The sequence below is a fragment of the Notechis scutatus genome, chromosome 4 (genome assembly GCF_049901735.1).
Source record: "Notechis scutatus isolate UNSWTSFEM ecotype Mainland chromosome 4, rNotScu1.2, whole genome shotgun sequence".
Classification (NCBI taxonomy): Eukaryota; Metazoa; Chordata; class Lepidosauria; order Squamata; family Elapidae; genus Notechis; species Notechis scutatus.
The window spans coordinates 28,968,047-28,986,564 of record NC_142012.1 but is presented as its reverse complement, the minus strand read 5'-3'; the positions used below and the strand labels follow the sequence as shown (position 1 = coordinate 28,986,564).

The 18,518-nt window shown below is 34.3% G+C and overlaps 1 protein-coding gene across 1 annotated transcript in view; it reads left to right on the top strand.

Annotated features, from left to right (window-relative positions):
* The window catches only part of ARHGAP10 (Rho GTPase activating protein 10), a 103,593-nt gene that overhangs the window by 33,664 nt on the left and 51,411 nt on the right, over window positions 1-18,518 (top strand). The window contains exons 5-14 of the mRNA XM_026668772.2: window positions 995-1,096; window positions 2,014-2,124; window positions 2,438-2,542; window positions 4,318-4,447; window positions 5,910-6,016; window positions 6,961-7,055; window positions 8,905-8,986; window positions 11,622-11,664; window positions 12,803-12,868; window positions 17,715-17,789. Coding sequence (XP_026524557.2) covers window positions 995-1,096; window positions 2,014-2,124; window positions 2,438-2,542; window positions 4,318-4,447; window positions 5,910-6,016; window positions 6,961-7,055; window positions 8,905-8,986; window positions 11,622-11,664; window positions 12,803-12,868; window positions 17,715-17,789 — 916 coding nt within the window. The remainder of the gene's footprint in view (window positions 1-994; window positions 1,097-2,013; window positions 2,125-2,437; window positions 2,543-4,317; window positions 4,448-5,909; window positions 6,017-6,960; window positions 7,056-8,904; window positions 8,987-11,621; window positions 11,665-12,802; window positions 12,869-17,714; window positions 17,790-18,518) is intronic.

The window sequence follows — 18,518 nt, the reverse complement described above, 5'->3', positions numbered from 1 at the left end:
TTAACTAAAGATTTCGTATATTCTTACATAGCAATAGCACTTAGACTAATGTTACCACTTCACAGTGCTTTACAGCACTCTCTGAGTGGTTTACAGCAGTGATCCCCAACCTTTTTTACGCCGCGGCCCGGTACCGGCATCAGCTGGGTGCCGCGGCCCGGTACCGGCATCAGCTGGGCGCCGCCATCTTTTTTGATGAAAAAGTGCTTCCGGTGACCTCACGGGCACTTTTCATCAAATGGCGGCATCCCTCGATGAGCTTTACCGGGTAGAAAGCCATTTCTACCTGGAAAAGCTCACCGGAAGCGCTGGCGCCGCCATCTTTTTGATGAAAAAGTGATTCCGGTGAGCTTTCTACCGGAAAGCTCACCGAAGCGCTGGCGCCATCTTTTTGATGAAAACGTGCTTCCGGTGAGCTTTCTACCTGGAAAAGCTCACCGGAAGCACTTTTCATCAAAAAAGATGGCGGCGCCAAGCAAGCCAGCGGCCCGGTAGGACCTGTTCCGCGGACCGGTGCCGGTCCGCGGACGATGGTTGGGTACCCCTGGTTTACAGAGTAAGCATACTGGCTCCAACAATCTGGGTCTTCATTTTTCTGACCTCAGAAGAATGCAAGGCAGAGCCATCAGGATCAAATTTCTGGCTGTGGGCAGAGTTAGCCTGCAATACTGCATTCTGAACACTGTGTCACCACAGCTCTGAATTTTCATTCAGAACTGTTTGCAAACTTGCCCAGACTTTTCCATCTATTAATTAAGGCCTATGAGGTGATTTCAAAAAATTGATAGCTTCTCTGATTGCTGTTGTGTTTTATATTATATACAAAAATTGAATATAGGAGCTTTGATATAAACTGCAGTATTCCTGTAAATCAGAATTTCATTTTCACAAAAACATGTATATATAATAATACATTTGTGATGTTAAAAATGACAAAAACCAACCAATTTATAAAGTTTATGTTTCTTTTATCTTTCCATTTAAAATGTTTTAGGAAGAAAAAAAGAGGTTCGATAAAGAAACAGAAAAGAACTATAGTTCACTGGAGAAACATTTAAACATGTCAGCTAAGAAGAAAGAAGCACAAATATTGGAGGTATCATTTATACTATATTGTCAAACCTCTATCTGTTGTAAGCATTTGCAATAATAATTCTTTTGAAAATAAGTTGCTAGCAGCAATTTTTCCATTCTGAGTTGGAAGCAGGGAATCAATAGCTGAAACCTGAGACTTTCTATTGATAATATATATTATTTATTTTATACATAATAAACACAATTAATTAATTAAGCCCCAAATGTAGAAGATGACCAGGCAGAGCCCATGGTAGAGTCAAATGCATCATATGTTTGGAATCATTACATTCCCAGAAGAGACCCAAGTTAACCCCACCCCACCCCATGAATTCCATTAACCCTTATATAGTGCTAATTTGGCTTGACTGTTGCTAGATCAGATTCTTGTGTATAGGTAGCATGAAATATTTTTTTTAGTGCTTTGAACTCTACTTCTGTTACTGGTTCCTTGCACATAACAGCTATCAGTGCTTAGATTATATAAGTGTATTTTCCAGGTTTCAAAATGCAAGTATATTAGATTGCTGTTTTTGATTATATGTCAGTCATTAAAATTTATTGTGTGAATGCAGATTATGCATTTGAATAAAATGAAATATGAGGTCTGATAGTCAATTTTTGGTGAAAACTACATCTTTTAATGAGCTTGTTTCAATGCTTTACAATCATTTGCTTTAATTCATTGAGAAAAACAAAAATAGTTAAAGCCTAATAACTTTCCTTTCTGTTAATTTGTTGGTTTCCTCTCATTTGCTGTAATAAATTTTAGAGAATCTTAACTTTTTTGCCACCTCCTTTGACCATAAAGTTTGGTGTGTATACTTACTTTTAAATTAATGCAAATGATTTTGTGTTAGATTGTGATATTTGACACAAGTTTCTGTATAGAAAATCTGAATATTAAAAAAGCAAAACTATGTGGTTTTTTTTATGCAGGCAGACAACCAAATAGAGCAAAACAGAAAACATTTCTATGAGTTGTTACTTGTATATGTGTGTAAACTGCAAGAGATACAAGAAAGAAAAAAATTTGAGTTTGTAGAACCTGTAAGTAGAATATTAAAAACATTTCTGAAAGAAAATAAATTTTAGAATAGAAAACAAGTAAAAGTAGATTTAGAAATAAGTAAACATTTGCATTGTGCTGTACTTTGCTATTTTACTGAAGAACATTTAATTACAGTATTCTGTGAATTATGAATGTACAGATTTTTATTTTTTGTGGAATTCTGTGATATGCCATAAAGCCCCATTGAAGGCAGGACTTAATTTATTTAAAACTAAGAGGAAAGTAAAAGGAAGTAAAAGAAATACTCCTTTGCCATCTAAACTAAAAAGAAAAACCTTACTGTGTTTTTAGGTCCTGTCGTTTTTTCAGGGCATGTTCACATTCTACCATCAAGGTTATGAACTTGCCAAAGATTTTAACCATTACAAAATGGATCTACAGATCAATATCCAGAATGTAAGTGAAGCCATCCTTCGATTGTAAACTATGTCCATCTTTAACTCTGACCCTGCTACTTCAATATTGTATTTCTGTAATGCATGATCTGTAATGATTTTCTGCAGAACTATTGAAATGTAATGCCATCTGCAGGTTAATATGCTATATGACTTGTTAAGACTTTCTGTAGTAACCAAATAAATATTTCTGCACATTTTGTATAATTTCACAATTGAAAATAAAAAATGAAATTATTTTCTCTATTAATTTTTAATAAATAATGTTCCATTATTTTTAAATAAGTTGAAATATATATAAAATAATTTTTTGACAGTTCCATATATTGGGCATTATGTATCAACTTAATTAGAAATTGTAATATAAACTGAAAAATTAAATTTCTGTATGGAAGATTGGTGTTATAAGCAATTATCTATGATTATGTTCATACTTTTATATGAAATCAAAACTACAGTTCTGAACAGTTATTAGAAACTTAAATATTAAGACAGCTTTTATATAGTGTATTGTCTTGTATTGTCCTATTTCATTACATTGTATTATATGTTAAGTTAATGTAAATTATTATATAATAATTAATCCAATTTCAGGAGGAATTAGTATTGGTAGCACTGTTATCAATTTGATAGGCTTTCATATGTGAGTTAGACACAATGATGTCTTCAAAATGCATATCATCCACTTTAAATGTCTGTAGATTCTCATTCATCCAGTTCATGGTTGTCCCAGAAGTGTTTTTCTAAAAGGCAACTGGACTTTCTTGGACTTTTTTTCCTTTGAAAACATTTCACTTCTCATCCAAGAACTTCTTCAGTTTACGAACTTCAGTTCAGTTCCGTTAGTTGGATGACTTTGGTCTAGGCATTGATTGTCAACCCTAGGAAAAAGGCAAAGGAAAACCACTTCCAAAAATGTCAAAAAAGCTTGAATGAATTTCATTAAGCATGAAAGTCTGCTGGGTCAGTCACTTTCTTTCAGTTCAACTCATCTCACAAGGTTGTTATTATAGGGAAAAATAGGAGAAAATAGTAGTAGTATTGAGTTGTTTATAACAGTGGCCCCCAACCTTTTTTGTGCCACGGCCCGGTACCGGCATCACAAAATGATCCGCGGCCTGGTACCGGCATCAGCACGCATGACAAGGCAAGGCGAGCCGAGCGACCGGCCAGCCAGCCGTCCCCCGCTTCTCCCCGCCACCTTCAACTCCTCCTTTGTACCTTTTTTGTGCTTTCTTAATCTCCTCCGCCATCGGGACGGCTCTTTGTTCGAAGCCGCCCCCCCCTTCGATGAAACTAAGGCGCGAGGATTCCTTCAGGACCCAAACGCCCCTTTCCAACCGGAAAAGCTCACCCGGAAGCACTTTCTCGTCGAAACAAGATGGTGGCGCCCAGCAAACCGGCGGCCCAGTAGAAAATGATCCACGGACCGGTACCGGTCCAGGGCCCGGTGGTTGGGGACCCCTGGTTTATAATAGAAGTGGTATATAAATGAAATTTTTAAAAATGCAGTCTCCAGAAATTAAGACAAAAGGTATATATACATACAAAGCCAGATCATTCCCTACCATCTCCAGTTAGTAAGTTTCAGCAACCAGAATGAAACTTTGTAATCTTCCATGTTTCTGTTATCTGGAAAATTGTATTTAATATATTTGTAGCTATATATAATTACAAAGAGATATAAAATACCAGGAAGTTATTAGTTGTTTTGATTTTTTTTAGAATTACATGTTTATGGTTTTTTACTGTAAGTTTTAAAATCTTTTCTTGCAGACAAGGAATCGTTTTGAGGGAACAAGATCAGAAGTGGAAGACCTCATGAACAAAATCAAGCAAAATCCCAAAAAACACAAAAGAGCAAATCAATTTGCAATGGAAGGTTATCTTTATGTGCAGGAAAAAAGTAAGCTACCGTGTTCCTCCAACAATACGGCCTCCACCAATAGGAAGGCCCAGCATGATTTCTAGGCATGAGCTGAAATTAAGCCCCACCCCAAAAATTTAGGCCTATTTAAACCATGCGTTTCCCCACCATTTCTCACATCGTTCGTTAGAACTACACGAGGTGAAGAGAAATGGGGGGGTAGGGAGAAAACTTGCCTTTAGGAGTGCCCTGCAGGTAGCCTAGGCTAGAATACCCTGATCTACCGATAGAACATCAGCCAATAGAAGCTCCCCGAAGGTAGAGTCCCCAGCCGCTTCTGGGCGGCCCGTGTCCCCTCGCCATTAGGCAGTGTCTTTCAGGCGATGGAAGCTCCCCAACTGCAGTCACCAGCCACTTCGATCGGCCGGTAGAAGTGGCCTCGGGGCGAACGCACACACACACTCCCCTCGCCGCGAAGCCGCTTCTACTGGCCGATCGAAGTGGCTGGTGACTGCACTTGGGAGCTTCCATCGCCCGAAAGACCCTGCCTAATGGCGAGGAGACACGGGCAGCCACGCCTCGCCCTGAAGCGGCTGGGGACTCTGCCTTCAGGGAGCTTTCATCGGCCGATAAAAGCGGCCTCGCGGTGAGGTACGTGCGTATGGGCCGCTCTAGATGGGGGAGGAAATTCAGTCACCCCCGAAAAGATGGCCTAGCTGTTTTTTCGGGGGTCAAAAAAAATGAGGCCCAGCCTTATTTTGTGAGAAACACAGTATTTGTTTAGTTTCATGGTAAGAATTTGTAAAAATACATACAGGCTATTTAGCAATGTTTTTTTTTCTGCTAAAATTTGAATAAACTGATTACTTATGGGCAAGCCTTGCTTAATGACTGTTCTGCTTAGTGAGTTAAAGCTAAGACATATCTGAAAAATTAACTTTATGACTGTTCCTCATATTTACACTCATTGCAGCATTCCCGTGGTTGTGTGATGGAAATGTGGGTGCTTTGTAACCAGTGAGCATTTACAACTGTCATAGCATCCCATAGTCATGTGTTTTCCATTTGTGTACTTCCGAGAAGCACAAGCAGTGGAGCTGGAAGTAAAATCATGAGTCACAGTCTCAATTTATGACCATGTATGATTTGCTTAATGACTGCAGAAGACGTGATAGTATAAGTACATCATGGTCACGTGCTGTTTTGCTTAATGTCCTCATAATTTAGCAATGGTGTTGCTAGTTCTAATTGTGGTAGTTAAATGAGAACTACCTGAATAGAGGGTTTTTTCTCTTCTCATTTTAGTTCCCTACGTTTACTGTATTTCCATATTCTTAGAATAATTTTACATTTTCTATTTTTTTTGCTGTTGTGATTCTGTTAACCAGAATACATACATTGGTTGTATTTATTTATTTGATTTGGATTCATATGTAAGAATCTGAAAAACATCAGTGTATAACTAACAATTTGAAGTTTTAATTATTACTGTTTTGTGAAGGACCTGCACCATTTGGTTCCAGTTGGATAAAACATTATTGCATGTATAAGAAGGAATCAAAGAAGTTTACTATGTTACCTTTTGAACACAGATCAGGAGGAAAAAGTGTAAGTATATTTCATATCAAAAGAACAGTAAAAGAGGGAAAATACGTTCTATACTGCTTCTATGTGCATTTGACATTTTCTTTTTAAGTATAGTTAGATACAATATTAGGAATTACAAATAATAAGTTTGGAGGGTTCTGAAATTCAATTTTGGAAAGCTTTAACAAAATGCACATATTTTATCCATAGTAATTCATTATTACCACAGATATTTAAAAGCTTATTTGTAATGATAACTTCCTAGTAAGGCACAAAAATTAAATTCCATTGACCATTTTTTTATTACATTCATTTTATTTATTCAAATATACATTACTCTTGCACAATATGTCTTTTTTCAGAAAACCTGTTCATATTAGTGGTTTTCAAGTTCAAAAAACTCTTTGATAACTGTTTGAATGTTAAATATTTGAAATTGGCAGCATTTCAGTGTTCTTACAATATTTATCTTTCCTATGTCCTTTCTAAATTATCAGTATAGCAATAGTATTTAGATTATATACCACTACCGGATCAAACTGCTGACAGTGATCAGAATTAGCCTGCAATTCTGCATTCTAACCACTGTGCTGCCATGGCTCATTGTATAGGCTTCTGTATTAGTAGCAATCAAGGTAGAATGATTTTTGTTGAAAGGATTCTTCCTCTTCTATGCCCAATATCTTAAAAGATCAGTCAGCCAATTTAACTTGACTGTCATATAAGATGATGAGAAACATTTTCTGAAGTACCCCATCTGTTATTCAGTAAATATTCTGTTACCCCTGAGAAATTCATTTGATAATATAGTGAATTCTAGGCATGCATTATATTTAGTTCCAAAAATTCTACAATATTGATGGATGCTTTCATTCTAAACAAATCAAACAATAACAAACTTATGTTATTCATCACATTTTTCCCGACATTTTTAGTAATAGTCGTATTCATGTAATTTATTTCAGGGTGAATTGGAAGTCTATCTACTTCAGAACTGTACTAAAAGGAATACTGATTCTATAGATAGGAGATTTTGTTTTGATATGGAAGTACTAGAGAGGTAAGTTGGTCAGGTGTATCTTAATATTACTTTTAAGTGAATTTATTTCAGTTTATTAATTTATGTATTCAATTTATTAAAGGCACCTTAAAATCCATTTAGCAGCCCTGCATAAAGTGCAAGAAATCTAGAAATAAAGCACCCCTAACCATTAACCAGTTTCTGCTTGAATGTCTGCAGTGAGAAAGGGGCCATAATTCTTTTATCATAACTTCAACGCACACTGTTTTTATCATACGTCTCTTTGTGTTCAGCCAAAATCTATGGTCCTGTAAAACAATATGTTTAATTTTGCCATCTAGAATCAGGATTTTCCATTTTCAGTGTGGCAACAGTTTATACAAGTGAAGTGTATATGATACTTCTCAGTCTTCTTTTCCTTGTAAAACCTGTAAATGTATCGTGTTCTTCATCAGAATTTTTTTCATACTTCTGATAATCTTGCTTAACAACTGTAGCTCTGAAACCAATAGGAATAATGGAATTCATGTGCAAATTCGGTAATCAAGGAAATTCACAGTGTTTGCATTAGGGTATGTAAGTAGACTAACTATTCTTATAAACTAAGGGATACCCAATCTGTTTGAAATTTTGAAATGGGGACATGTACAAAATGGCTGTATCTTCTGGAGACTGCAAAGCATCAGACCACTATTTGCTATCTCTTCTAACATAATTCTATCCCTTTTTTTGTCATTTTTTTACTAGCTAGATAACATTTTCGAATCATTGGGCTGAAAATGCCCATTTTTTTTTTTACTTTTAAGATACAGTACAACTTGGACAAGAATATTTATGATTATCAGGAGAGATGTGATGTGTACATTGGCATTCTTATTTACCACACTAGGGATCCTAATTTTAAACCCTGCATGCTTTTAGTGTAAATTTTTCCTGGGCTTCCATATCATATACCCATTTCACGATTCCTTTTCAAAATAGAAAGTACAGGAAAAAAGTAAGAAATACAAAGCAAAATAAATGAAAGTTAACAGATTAGAGAAAATAAGAATAAATTAAATGTAAATGACACCAGTGTCATTGACATATCCACTTTCATGCCTTTCTGTTCTTTCAAATTATCCTTTGTATTTTTCTTAATTTATATTGCATTTCTATATTTATATTTTCAATAAAAGTTAGTATTAAAAACATGTAATAATACTAAATTTACCATTCTGGTCATTCTTTCAGGAAAAATTCCATAACTATTGATGTCTTGTTTTAATGAGCTTCAATAATAGCAATAGCAATGGCATTTAGACTTATATACTGCTCCATAGTACTTTGTAGCACTTTCTAAGCAGTTTACAGAGTCAGCATATTTCCTTCAACAATTTGGATCCTCCTTTTACTGACCTCAAAAAGATGGAAGTCTGAGCCAAACTTGAGCCAGTCAAGATTGAACTCCTGGCAGTGGGCAGAGTCAGCCTGAAATACAGCATTCTAACCACTATACCACTCTGGCTCCTCCTAATCTTTAAGCTCATATATGCTATTGGTCTAAAATGTTTTTTGGAATTGACTTTAATTAACTTTAGTTAAGGCCATCCAGAATTTCAGGTTCATATATAATGACTTGTTTCATGTATTATGCTAAACCATTGTTTCTAGGTGAGTGTGTGTGTGTGTGTGTGTGTGTGTGTGCACGCGCCTGTACATTAGGCTTTGGCTTGTGTGCTTTTTTTCTTTTTCACCTAGCACTATGAACTACTATATTACAATTTCAAAGACATCTGGTAATTTCAAAGATTTTGCATTTGTAGAGTGTAGTGATGAAAACATTACAATACATGAAAATCAGTGTTCAGTCGTGATTTAAATAACTTTAAATACTCTGCTTTTCCAGACCTGGTATGCCTTTCACCCTGCAAGCATTCTCAGAAGAGGACAGGAACATGTGGTTTGAAGCCTTAGATGGGAAGGAAACTGTAAGAGAATTATGATTTTTACACATAAGTAAACATGAAGAGACTTCTAATGCAACACAGACTATATGTATTATTAATTGTATAGTTTGTGTGACACAACTTACGCATTATGTGCTTACATAAAAAACAAAATAGGTCACTGTTAAATACTAATGCATGCATACTGTCATAGAATTTTATGGATCAGTTGCATGGAACTTTCCAATTTAAAGGTATATATGTGCATGTGCATCTGTTTATCTGCTTTTAAATGTACATATGGAAATATATACAAAAATACACCTAGGAATAAATGAATGTTCCTTGTAAGAGGAAAAGGTATAATGTATAAATTAGCCATAGACTAAAAGTGTGAAAATGTGTTACTGGATTTTCTGAATTAAAAATTTCCAGAACTGTCACAGCATAATTTTGTTATTTCATTTTTGAAGAAAATTATCTTAAAGTAAATTTGTTGGACAACAAAGATTTTGCTTCCAGAATGCTTTTGGGTGTATCTTGCAAAGTTTTGGTTCCTAATAAAGAAAATAACGTGTAATTTAACATATATTGTTTTATAGAAGTGTGTTTTGTACATCTTTCAGTACTTATTGGCTATGCTGCACTAATGAAAGAAACATACAAAAATAACATGCAATTGTTGAATATCCAGTATAACTGGAATATCTATAGATATCTAAAAGTAATGGCTCTCTGCTGCTTGGAATGCAATTTGTATACCAGGTATTGTTGTTACATATGTGTATGGGAGAGACCATGCAAGAGAATTGCATTACATTAAAAAGAAACAGCCACTCTGAAAGAATTTGTTTTCAGGACAGAAAAACATGGCCCATGAACTACTTGTTGATTTGACATAGATACTTTTGTCACTGCTTCACATAAAACTTGGACTGTTGAAAAATTTTGTGAAAGCGATTAACAATGAAAGTGAAGATATTCATTGTTTGAGCAAGAATAACTGATGCCAAAATTGATGAAAGCAATTTTGCTTGCATATGCCATAGGTCATTAATGACATATCTGTTTGAAGATCTGTTAGTGGGGCCAAAGAAAAGCATCTGAAAAAACATTCAAGGATGTTGTTGAGAATTTTCTTAGCAACTATAGCGCATCAAACTACAACCAGCTGATTGAGAAACCCTTTTCAGCATATCAGAACATGAAGTGCAACATGTCACTTAATATTCATTTTCTACATTCACACTTGCACTTCTTTCCTGAAAATCTAGTGCAGTCAGTAACAAGAATGGTGAAAGATTTAACCAGGACACTGCCACCATGGAAAAAAGGTACCAGGGTAACTGGAATCCATCAATGCTGATGGAAACATTAGGCAATTAAATACATCATAGTTAAATTAATCTTTTCATATTTCTCAAGATTCCTGTGTGATATAGTCATTCTGAAATTATATTTGTTTTCAGTTTGAAGGGGTCTATCATAATCACCAAAAGTTTTTCAGGAAACAAAACTTGAAAAAAATGTCCAGTATGATTATTAATTCTTACGGTATAAATTGACAGCCTTAATAAGAAGGCTTATCTCAGAAATGTTACTGTTTATGTCTACAGTTTTAAAGAAACACTTCACTCTTGGTCTACATCAAAATACTTGAAGTATTTGTGTATGTAGAAATACCAAGTATGATATTTATACTGTATTAATTTTCTTTCATTTCTCATAATTAAATTTAACATAATTTAAAAGATACAAATAATGGTAATATATCTTGTTGAAGTTCCAGTCTCCTTTTCTGTCCACGCATTACCAAATTATACAGTTTAGACATGCAGAAATTAAAATATTATTAACAAATCAGAAGCTCCTTTTCAGTGTGAAAAAAAATTAAATGAAGGAAACAGCATAAAATGTACAAATAATTTTGAAGGATCATCTTTCCTTTGGAAGGAAGGTCGTTAGAATTAAAAAAAAACATTAACAAATACATACTACCCCAGGAAACACTACAAATAAATACAAAAATAGAAGTAAGAGGAGAATGGATTATATAAGGTTCCTTAATATATTGAAATATTGAAAACAGAATGAAGAAAATATGATAATCAGTAGGGAGGTTCTGTCAGAAGTCTTAAGAATTTAGAGGAGGGATAAGACATCTCTGGTTTGTAAGGCTAATCCAATTCGTCTTGTCTGTCCAATTAAGAGGACTTCAACAAAGCACAGCCTCTCTTTTATTTGAGAGTGCCTACATCTGCAGTGTTAGCAAAATTAACATCCCAAAAGATGCCATGTAATTGCTGACACTTAAAAGCAGTTATAGATGATGCCTGAGGAGGGTTTGGATTTTCCTCTGCCTCTAGTGCCATTATTTGGATTATGGAAGGGAATTATGAACCCAGTCCTCTGGCTTGATTCTGATGTAATTTGCATTGGTCAACTATACCATTCAGAACAATGCTTATTTATGCATGTAGAAACAGATGAAAATTAGAAATTCTTAGTTACAAAGAAATTAACTGACCAAGTAGTATTTTGATTCATTTCTAAACAACTCATTTTTGTCTTTTAAAAGAGTGTGCAGTTCTTCCTTACCTAGATGTTTAATTGCTTGTATCTTGAGTACTGTTAGAAGTTTACCTTTCTTTTTGTTTTGTGTTTTGTGTTTTGTTAGGTGTTTCTCAATTTGAACAAGACTAATACACAAAAAGAGGGAAGTAAGTACTAGAGTTAAAACAATCTTCAAATTAAAATTAAATTTTCCAGAATAATTTCTGACTTTATTCTGGATTTTTTTAAAAATTGTGAGCTGCCCAGATTACCTACAGATCAGTTGGTTGGCTAAATAAATTTGTTAAACAAACAAATAAACTTTATTCTGTCTTGTGTACAAGTAATCCTCGACTTACATCTACAATTGAATCCATAATTTCTGCTGTTAAGCGAGACATTTGTCAGATGAATTTTGCCCCATTTTATGACCTTTCTTGTCAAAGTTGTTAAGTGAATCACTGCAATTGTTAAATTAGTTACATGGTTAAGTGAATCTGGCTTTCCCATTGACTTTGTCAGGAGGTTGTAAAAGGGGATGATCTCGGGACACTGCAACCGTTATAAGTGTGAGTCAGTTGTCGAGCATCCAAATTTTGATCATGTGACCATGGGGATGCTGCAATGGTTGTAAGTGTGAAAAACGGCCATTAGTCATTTTTTTGTAAGTGTCTTTGTAACTTTGAAAACAGTCATTAAATGAACTGTTGTAAATTGATGACTACTTACTATTCCAGCTATGAGATAAAAAAATCATTTGAAACAAAATTGTGTTGCAATTTTATTCAAGAGTTGCTTCAGGCTGTATTTTAGAAAAAGCTCTGATGCCCCCTTAGTTTGATTCAGAATTGAAATCTAAATGTATCTAAATTTCAGCTCATAATTTTCAGGTTCCACTGAATATCAGTGGAAATGAACAAAGAATCATATTATTGTTGTTTTTAATGTAGCAGGATAAAAGTGCAAAATAATACTTTTTTGGGGGTAAGTGCTATTAATGAAGAATGTTTGTTTTTTATGCATATTTCAACTTTCTTTTCAAAGTAATTTTATTTTGTGACACAATTAGATATAATATAAACAAAAGGAGAAAACAACTGTTTATGTAATAAACCCAATAGCCATATATTGGGTTAATATATATTGCTTTTAAAACCCTTTCCCCGCTTCAGTGGTAAAATCCCTTCCCCCGCTTTAGTTGTTTGTTTAGCTGTAGCTAAGAAAATTTTATATAAGTGATCTTTTATTGTAACATGGAACATATTTCATTAGAGCTGAAATATCTTCAATATTTTGTCTTCTTAGGTACGCAGCTAGATAAGATTGGATTCACAATTCTCAGAAAATGCATTCGTGCTATTGAAAAAAGAGGTAAAGACAAGAATTCGTGGATTGAACAGAAAGAAATAACCTTTCATCTTGCCCCTAATGAACATTCATGGGGATAAAAACAGAGTGGAAAAGTGGGAACATTCCAACTTCTACTCAGCTTTGCTGTTTCATGAGCATAATCCTTGAGCCCGAATGGTTTTCTTGCTAGGGCCACCTTTTTAAGGTACCAAATAAATCATGAACAGGGAACTTTTCATCTCCATATTTGAGTCTCCATGATCATCTTTATGTTTTACAGTATTCCTACATCTTGCACAAATGTATCTTTCTTTCATTATCATAGAGAGGAAGGGAGATTAGAGGTTGTTGTTTTTTTTTTTTTGCAGCAATCCTGCTCAGTCACAGGACTCTTGGGAGGAAGGAAGAAGTCTTGTAATAATATCCTCTTTTCTCCAGCAATTCTGAACAGGCATGCTGGCAGAGAAAGAATCCAAAGCCATTAGACTGTGTGTGTGTGTGTGTGTGTGTGTGTGTGTGTGTGTGGAATCTGGCTCCCCGCTTCTTCTCAGCAACGTTGTTTGCAGATCATACTTTTCTCTTTTCAAAAAAGAAACTTAACAGAGTTGCTGACTTACACACATATTTTATACAGATATTTTATACAACTGGAACAGAACATTCATCTTGTTACTGTTACTGTCTGTGTATCACAATAAAGGAAGTCGTGTTGTCCACCTATGAAATGAACACAAAACATATGAAAAGATGACTTGGGAAAGGGACAAAGTAGCGTTTTGCAGAATTGCACATAGCACTCTAATATATTCCTCTTCTGAGAATTCATACTTCACTTCCCATATATTCATTTTAATGTCTTTCATGCATTTTCTTCACTTGTTATAATAATTCATTGCTGGGAAGATAGATGGCAGCAGTAAGCTATTATTCCTTGAAGATCTACTACAGCAAGATTTGCACAAGTGAGGAATTGAAAGGACTATAATAAAAATCTTGAAACTGCTTTTCAAAATAGCTCTACAAGACTACTAAGGTCTGTCATAAGCATTAAAATATTCATTCTACAAAATATGTTCAGAATAAGAATTGAGTTTTTATGAATTCTAGGACTATAGTTTGTATCTTATCAACCATGGCTAAATTAGGTTTAAGTCTAATAACATCTGAATAGCTATAGCTTGATTTTGCTGCTTTAGTATATTTTAGTTGATCTCCCAAATCATATTCACATATAAGCTTTACACCTAGGAAATGTCAGTAATATTTGGGAGCATACAAGATGCTTTAAATAACAAATAATGTTAGATTGGTGTGATCAAACCAAAATCTTTAATATATTGTTGCTTTTTTTTACAATGTTTTATTTTTTTCAAAAGATTAAACTGCAAAACCAAAATAATAATAATAATTGAACAGAGACAAAAGAGCTAGACAAAAATATTTAAAAAGTGAAATATGTAAATTAAAATAAAAGAAAAAACATGTATTATCTATTACCTATTATTGCTTATTTTCACTAAGAATTCTGACTATCATCTGGTCACTAGTTAACTTGTTAGTATTCAGTCTTTTTACCATATCTTCATATTTTCAAATGGCTGAAGCTGTGATATACTGAGATTCTCAGACAAAGTAGATGGGATAATGTCAACAATATCTTCTCAATTGCTTACCAATACCTGAGTGATGGTAAGTAACGGATCGTGTCCAGGCTATTGCAGTGGAAATCACTATAAATTAAGAATTTATATGAAAGTACCAGTTGTTCTCCTAAGGGAAACAATGTAACACTAGCACCTACCCCAGGACAAAGGAAAAAGAAGAACTTTGATGTTTTCATTGACTTAGGAGAAGTAGAAGTTTTGTCCCTTTAAGAGTAGAATATGTTAGTGGGAATAACAGCAGATAATAATGGACAATTGTATTAATAGCTAGAGGTTTTGGTGACTAAAATGGTGCTTTAGCATGTAATAGCTTGAAGGATTAAGTGTTTTTGGGTGGGAGTTAGGAAAGGCAAAGGGAGGTAATACAGTGAGAAAATTGTTATCCCTGCAGTAGTTAAGCTATCTTACCATGTGTTAATCATTTGTGTTTGCTGGACTGCCTCCCAACCAGCAGTATACTGTATTTTCTGGGAAAGTCTCCAAAGATTTAATTTTGCTTGTTTTCAGTTGCCTAGATTCTGGGAAGGATAAACAAAGTAATACTTTTTGCTGTTAGTCTTAGCTGCATTGAATTGTTAGAAAAGGAAAAGGCAGAAATAATATATTTTACAGAAACATCATGAAGAAATGAAGCATACAAGTTTCAGCTACTTTACACAAACAGATGTTTGGAAATCTCATTGCATTATGTTGGAAAAAATTATAGCTGCCACCAAATATTTTTATAGTTCAGTTCTGTAGAACAGACGGTGTCAACCTTTTAAGTCAGGGGTCTCCAACCTTGGCAACTTTAAGCCGGGAGGACTTCAACACCCAGAATTCCCCAGCCAGCTTTGCTGGGAGTTGAAATCTACCAGGCTTAAAGTTGCCAAAGTTGGAAACCCCTGTTTTAAGTGACAAGGGCTTCACTTATACTTTGACTGTGAAGATAGAAGGCTGCAAAGTAGTGGGAGGAAAATATGGGTGAAACTGGGATTTGGAGGACATTTTATTTTCAAGAGCTGTGGTAGTGCACTGATTAGAATGCAACATTGCAGATAATTCTACCAACTGTTAGCAGTTTGATTCTGACCAGCTCAAGATTGACTCAGCTTCCATCCTTCCAAGATCAGTAAAATGAAAGCCCGGATTGTTGGGGGCCATATGTTGACTATAAACTGCTTAGAAAGGACTGTAAAGCACTGTGAAGTGGTATATAAGTCTAAGTGCTATTGCTATTATAATTGTTCTTTTAAAGCTGATACTTTTTAAAATGTCAGGAAAATATGTGTTCAGTTGTCAATAGTTCTGCTCAGAAAAGGTTTTGCAGGCTAAAAGAACTTTATGTGAACTGGGCTGTAAGTGGTCCCGCTGCTGTACAAGATTTGGTTGGCAAGTCCATTCAGTGCAGCCCATGCACTTATTCCTCCTTCCTCCTATTTATTAAGCATATAGATTCATTAGGGTGCTCCAAGGGTAGTGTTGGTTTTCTGTTCGTTTTAGGTTATGTGCCTGGAAAATGAACTGCTTTGGAAATAAAGCTTACTTTTATCTTTCTAAATATAGCAAATATTTCTGTTGCCACAACCAAATCTCTAGCAAAGAACTCATTGATTTTGAAAGGACAGAAAGCTTCACAGTAACATGTTTCATAAATTTCCACAAACAAAAACAATTAAGATTTATATGATCAAATAATTTATTTTAATAACTCTAAGAAGTGTTAACTATTTTTTCTATTATCTATTAAAATAAACCATATTTATGTACAAGAAATTAAGATTTGTTAAATTCCCTGATAATTGTATTTTGAGAGTGTTAAATTATTTTGCACACCTCAGGATTAGTGTGATTTTAGCTTGATCCATATTATTATTTTCTTTTGTCTTTACTGTTAGCAATTCAGGAAATACATATCCTGAAAACATACAGATTTATTATATTTTCTAACCGTTTCTTGGAACTATTAGGATTGTGTCATAGAAAAATAATTAGAAATTATGAGATCTTTGTCACTAGTATTAGCAGTTCCATGTTATAAAACTAGGTATACTAACTGAAAAAACTGAAAATGTAAATACTGCAATTTATATAACTGGTTGAAAAGAAGAGAGCATAGATAATTGCTGTGGCAATACCAAGGGTTAGTAGAACGGAAGACCAAAAGTTGCAGAAGATCACAAAGATCAATATCTGAAAACTGAAGTTGAAAGATTATGGCATAAATTGGTCATGGTGGTCGCAGTTGTTATTGGCACACTGGATACCATACCAAAGTTTTTTTGGCACATTGGAAAAATTTCTATCTGTCTTTTACAAAGACCATACTAGGACTACACATATACTACATTGATAGATTATGACATCCTAGGCTCTTGAGAAGAACTCAATGTGTAGGAAGTCCAACAACAGCTAAAAAACTGCCAGCTGTGATTTCATGTTGTATACAATAACAACAGCAACTTCAATACTCTTCATAGGCAAGATGTAATTGAAGTTTACAATGGTTAGATAGTGCCTTATGTTTGGGTGTATCTTCTCAATTAATATTTATTTTCTTAGGTGTGATAAAGAGCTTAACTTGTCATAATTTAAATTATGGACTAACCAGGGAGAAAAATATTGAACCTATGTTAACCAATATATTGAGGAGCCTCGGTGGCGTAGTGGTTAGAGTGCAGTACTGCAAACTACTCCTACTGCAATATGGCAGATCGAATCCCACCAGGCTCAAGGTTGACTCAGCCTTCCATCCTTCCGAGGTGGGTAAAATGAAGACCCATATTGTTGGGGGCAATATGCTGACTCTGTAAACCGCTTTGAGAGGGCTGTAAAGCACTATAAAGCGGTATATAAGTCTAAGTGCTATTGCTATATTGAGCTAAAAGTGTTTTCATTGATGCATGGATGCATTTGAATTCTTCAAATATTTTGTTATTATGTTATGTTAGCTCTTATATACAATTATACTTAATCAGATTTTAAAAAATCCTACACTGTTTAGGATTTTGTCTCCACAGTAGCTAAAAAGATGTTTATGGGAAGCCTTATGCATTCTTCAGTATTCTTCTGTTCCTAAAAGCTAATTCCCAACTGTTTTTAGTTGTCAGTGGATTAATTGTTTCAAATCTGTTCATCATTCCTGAGCCAGGTAAATGCTTATAATAAATATAAGACTTATTTATGTTTAATAACTTTTATTTATTCTTTTGTGTTTCTATTAGGTATAAATGATCAAGGACTGTATAGAGTTGTAGGGGTGAGTTCAAAAGTCCAGAGACTTCTGAATTTGTTGATGGGTATGCTCATTTTTAAAATCTGCTTCTATCATTATATATGTATATTTCCTTTTTATGTTGTTTTCAATTTTAGTTTTCTCTTTAAGTCATGTCAAGATGGGAAAGCAATAATGTTGGGAATTGGCTTTTTTAATGGACATTGAGAGGGCATAATTTAATACAAAGCTTTAATACAAAGTTCCCATTATGCCCTTTAATTCATCAAAGTAAAACAAAATCTGAAAATATATGAAAATCTGAAAGATTTAAGATATTTGCAGTTTGTTCAAGGTTTTTCCTTAATTATGAGGGGACAAAATTCTGATGAAATGAAAACAGTATATTTAGATATTTTTAAAGTAGATAAAAGAATAGTTTTAACATATTGAAATTTTTCTCATTTCAGTGCAAAAGTATATGTCTGTATGTGTTTAATCCTTATTTTGAGTTCTAGTGATTTTTCTTGGAAATTATACTCATCCCTTTGATAAAATTTTCATTTAATTCTGACACAAATATATGTCATCTATATTGTTACGAGTGTTCATCTGTCTATTACCCAACCCCACTGTAATAGTCAACACTGCAAAATTTTCAGATTTCTTGTGCACAGCTTTTGGCAGTACATGAAATCATATCAGACTGCCTGGATTACTCTAAAAAAATAATAAAAAAGACTACCTGGATTACTTGAGCTATCTGTGTCTTCCAAACCTGTCATTTGATAGAATCTCAAGGATTCATTGATAT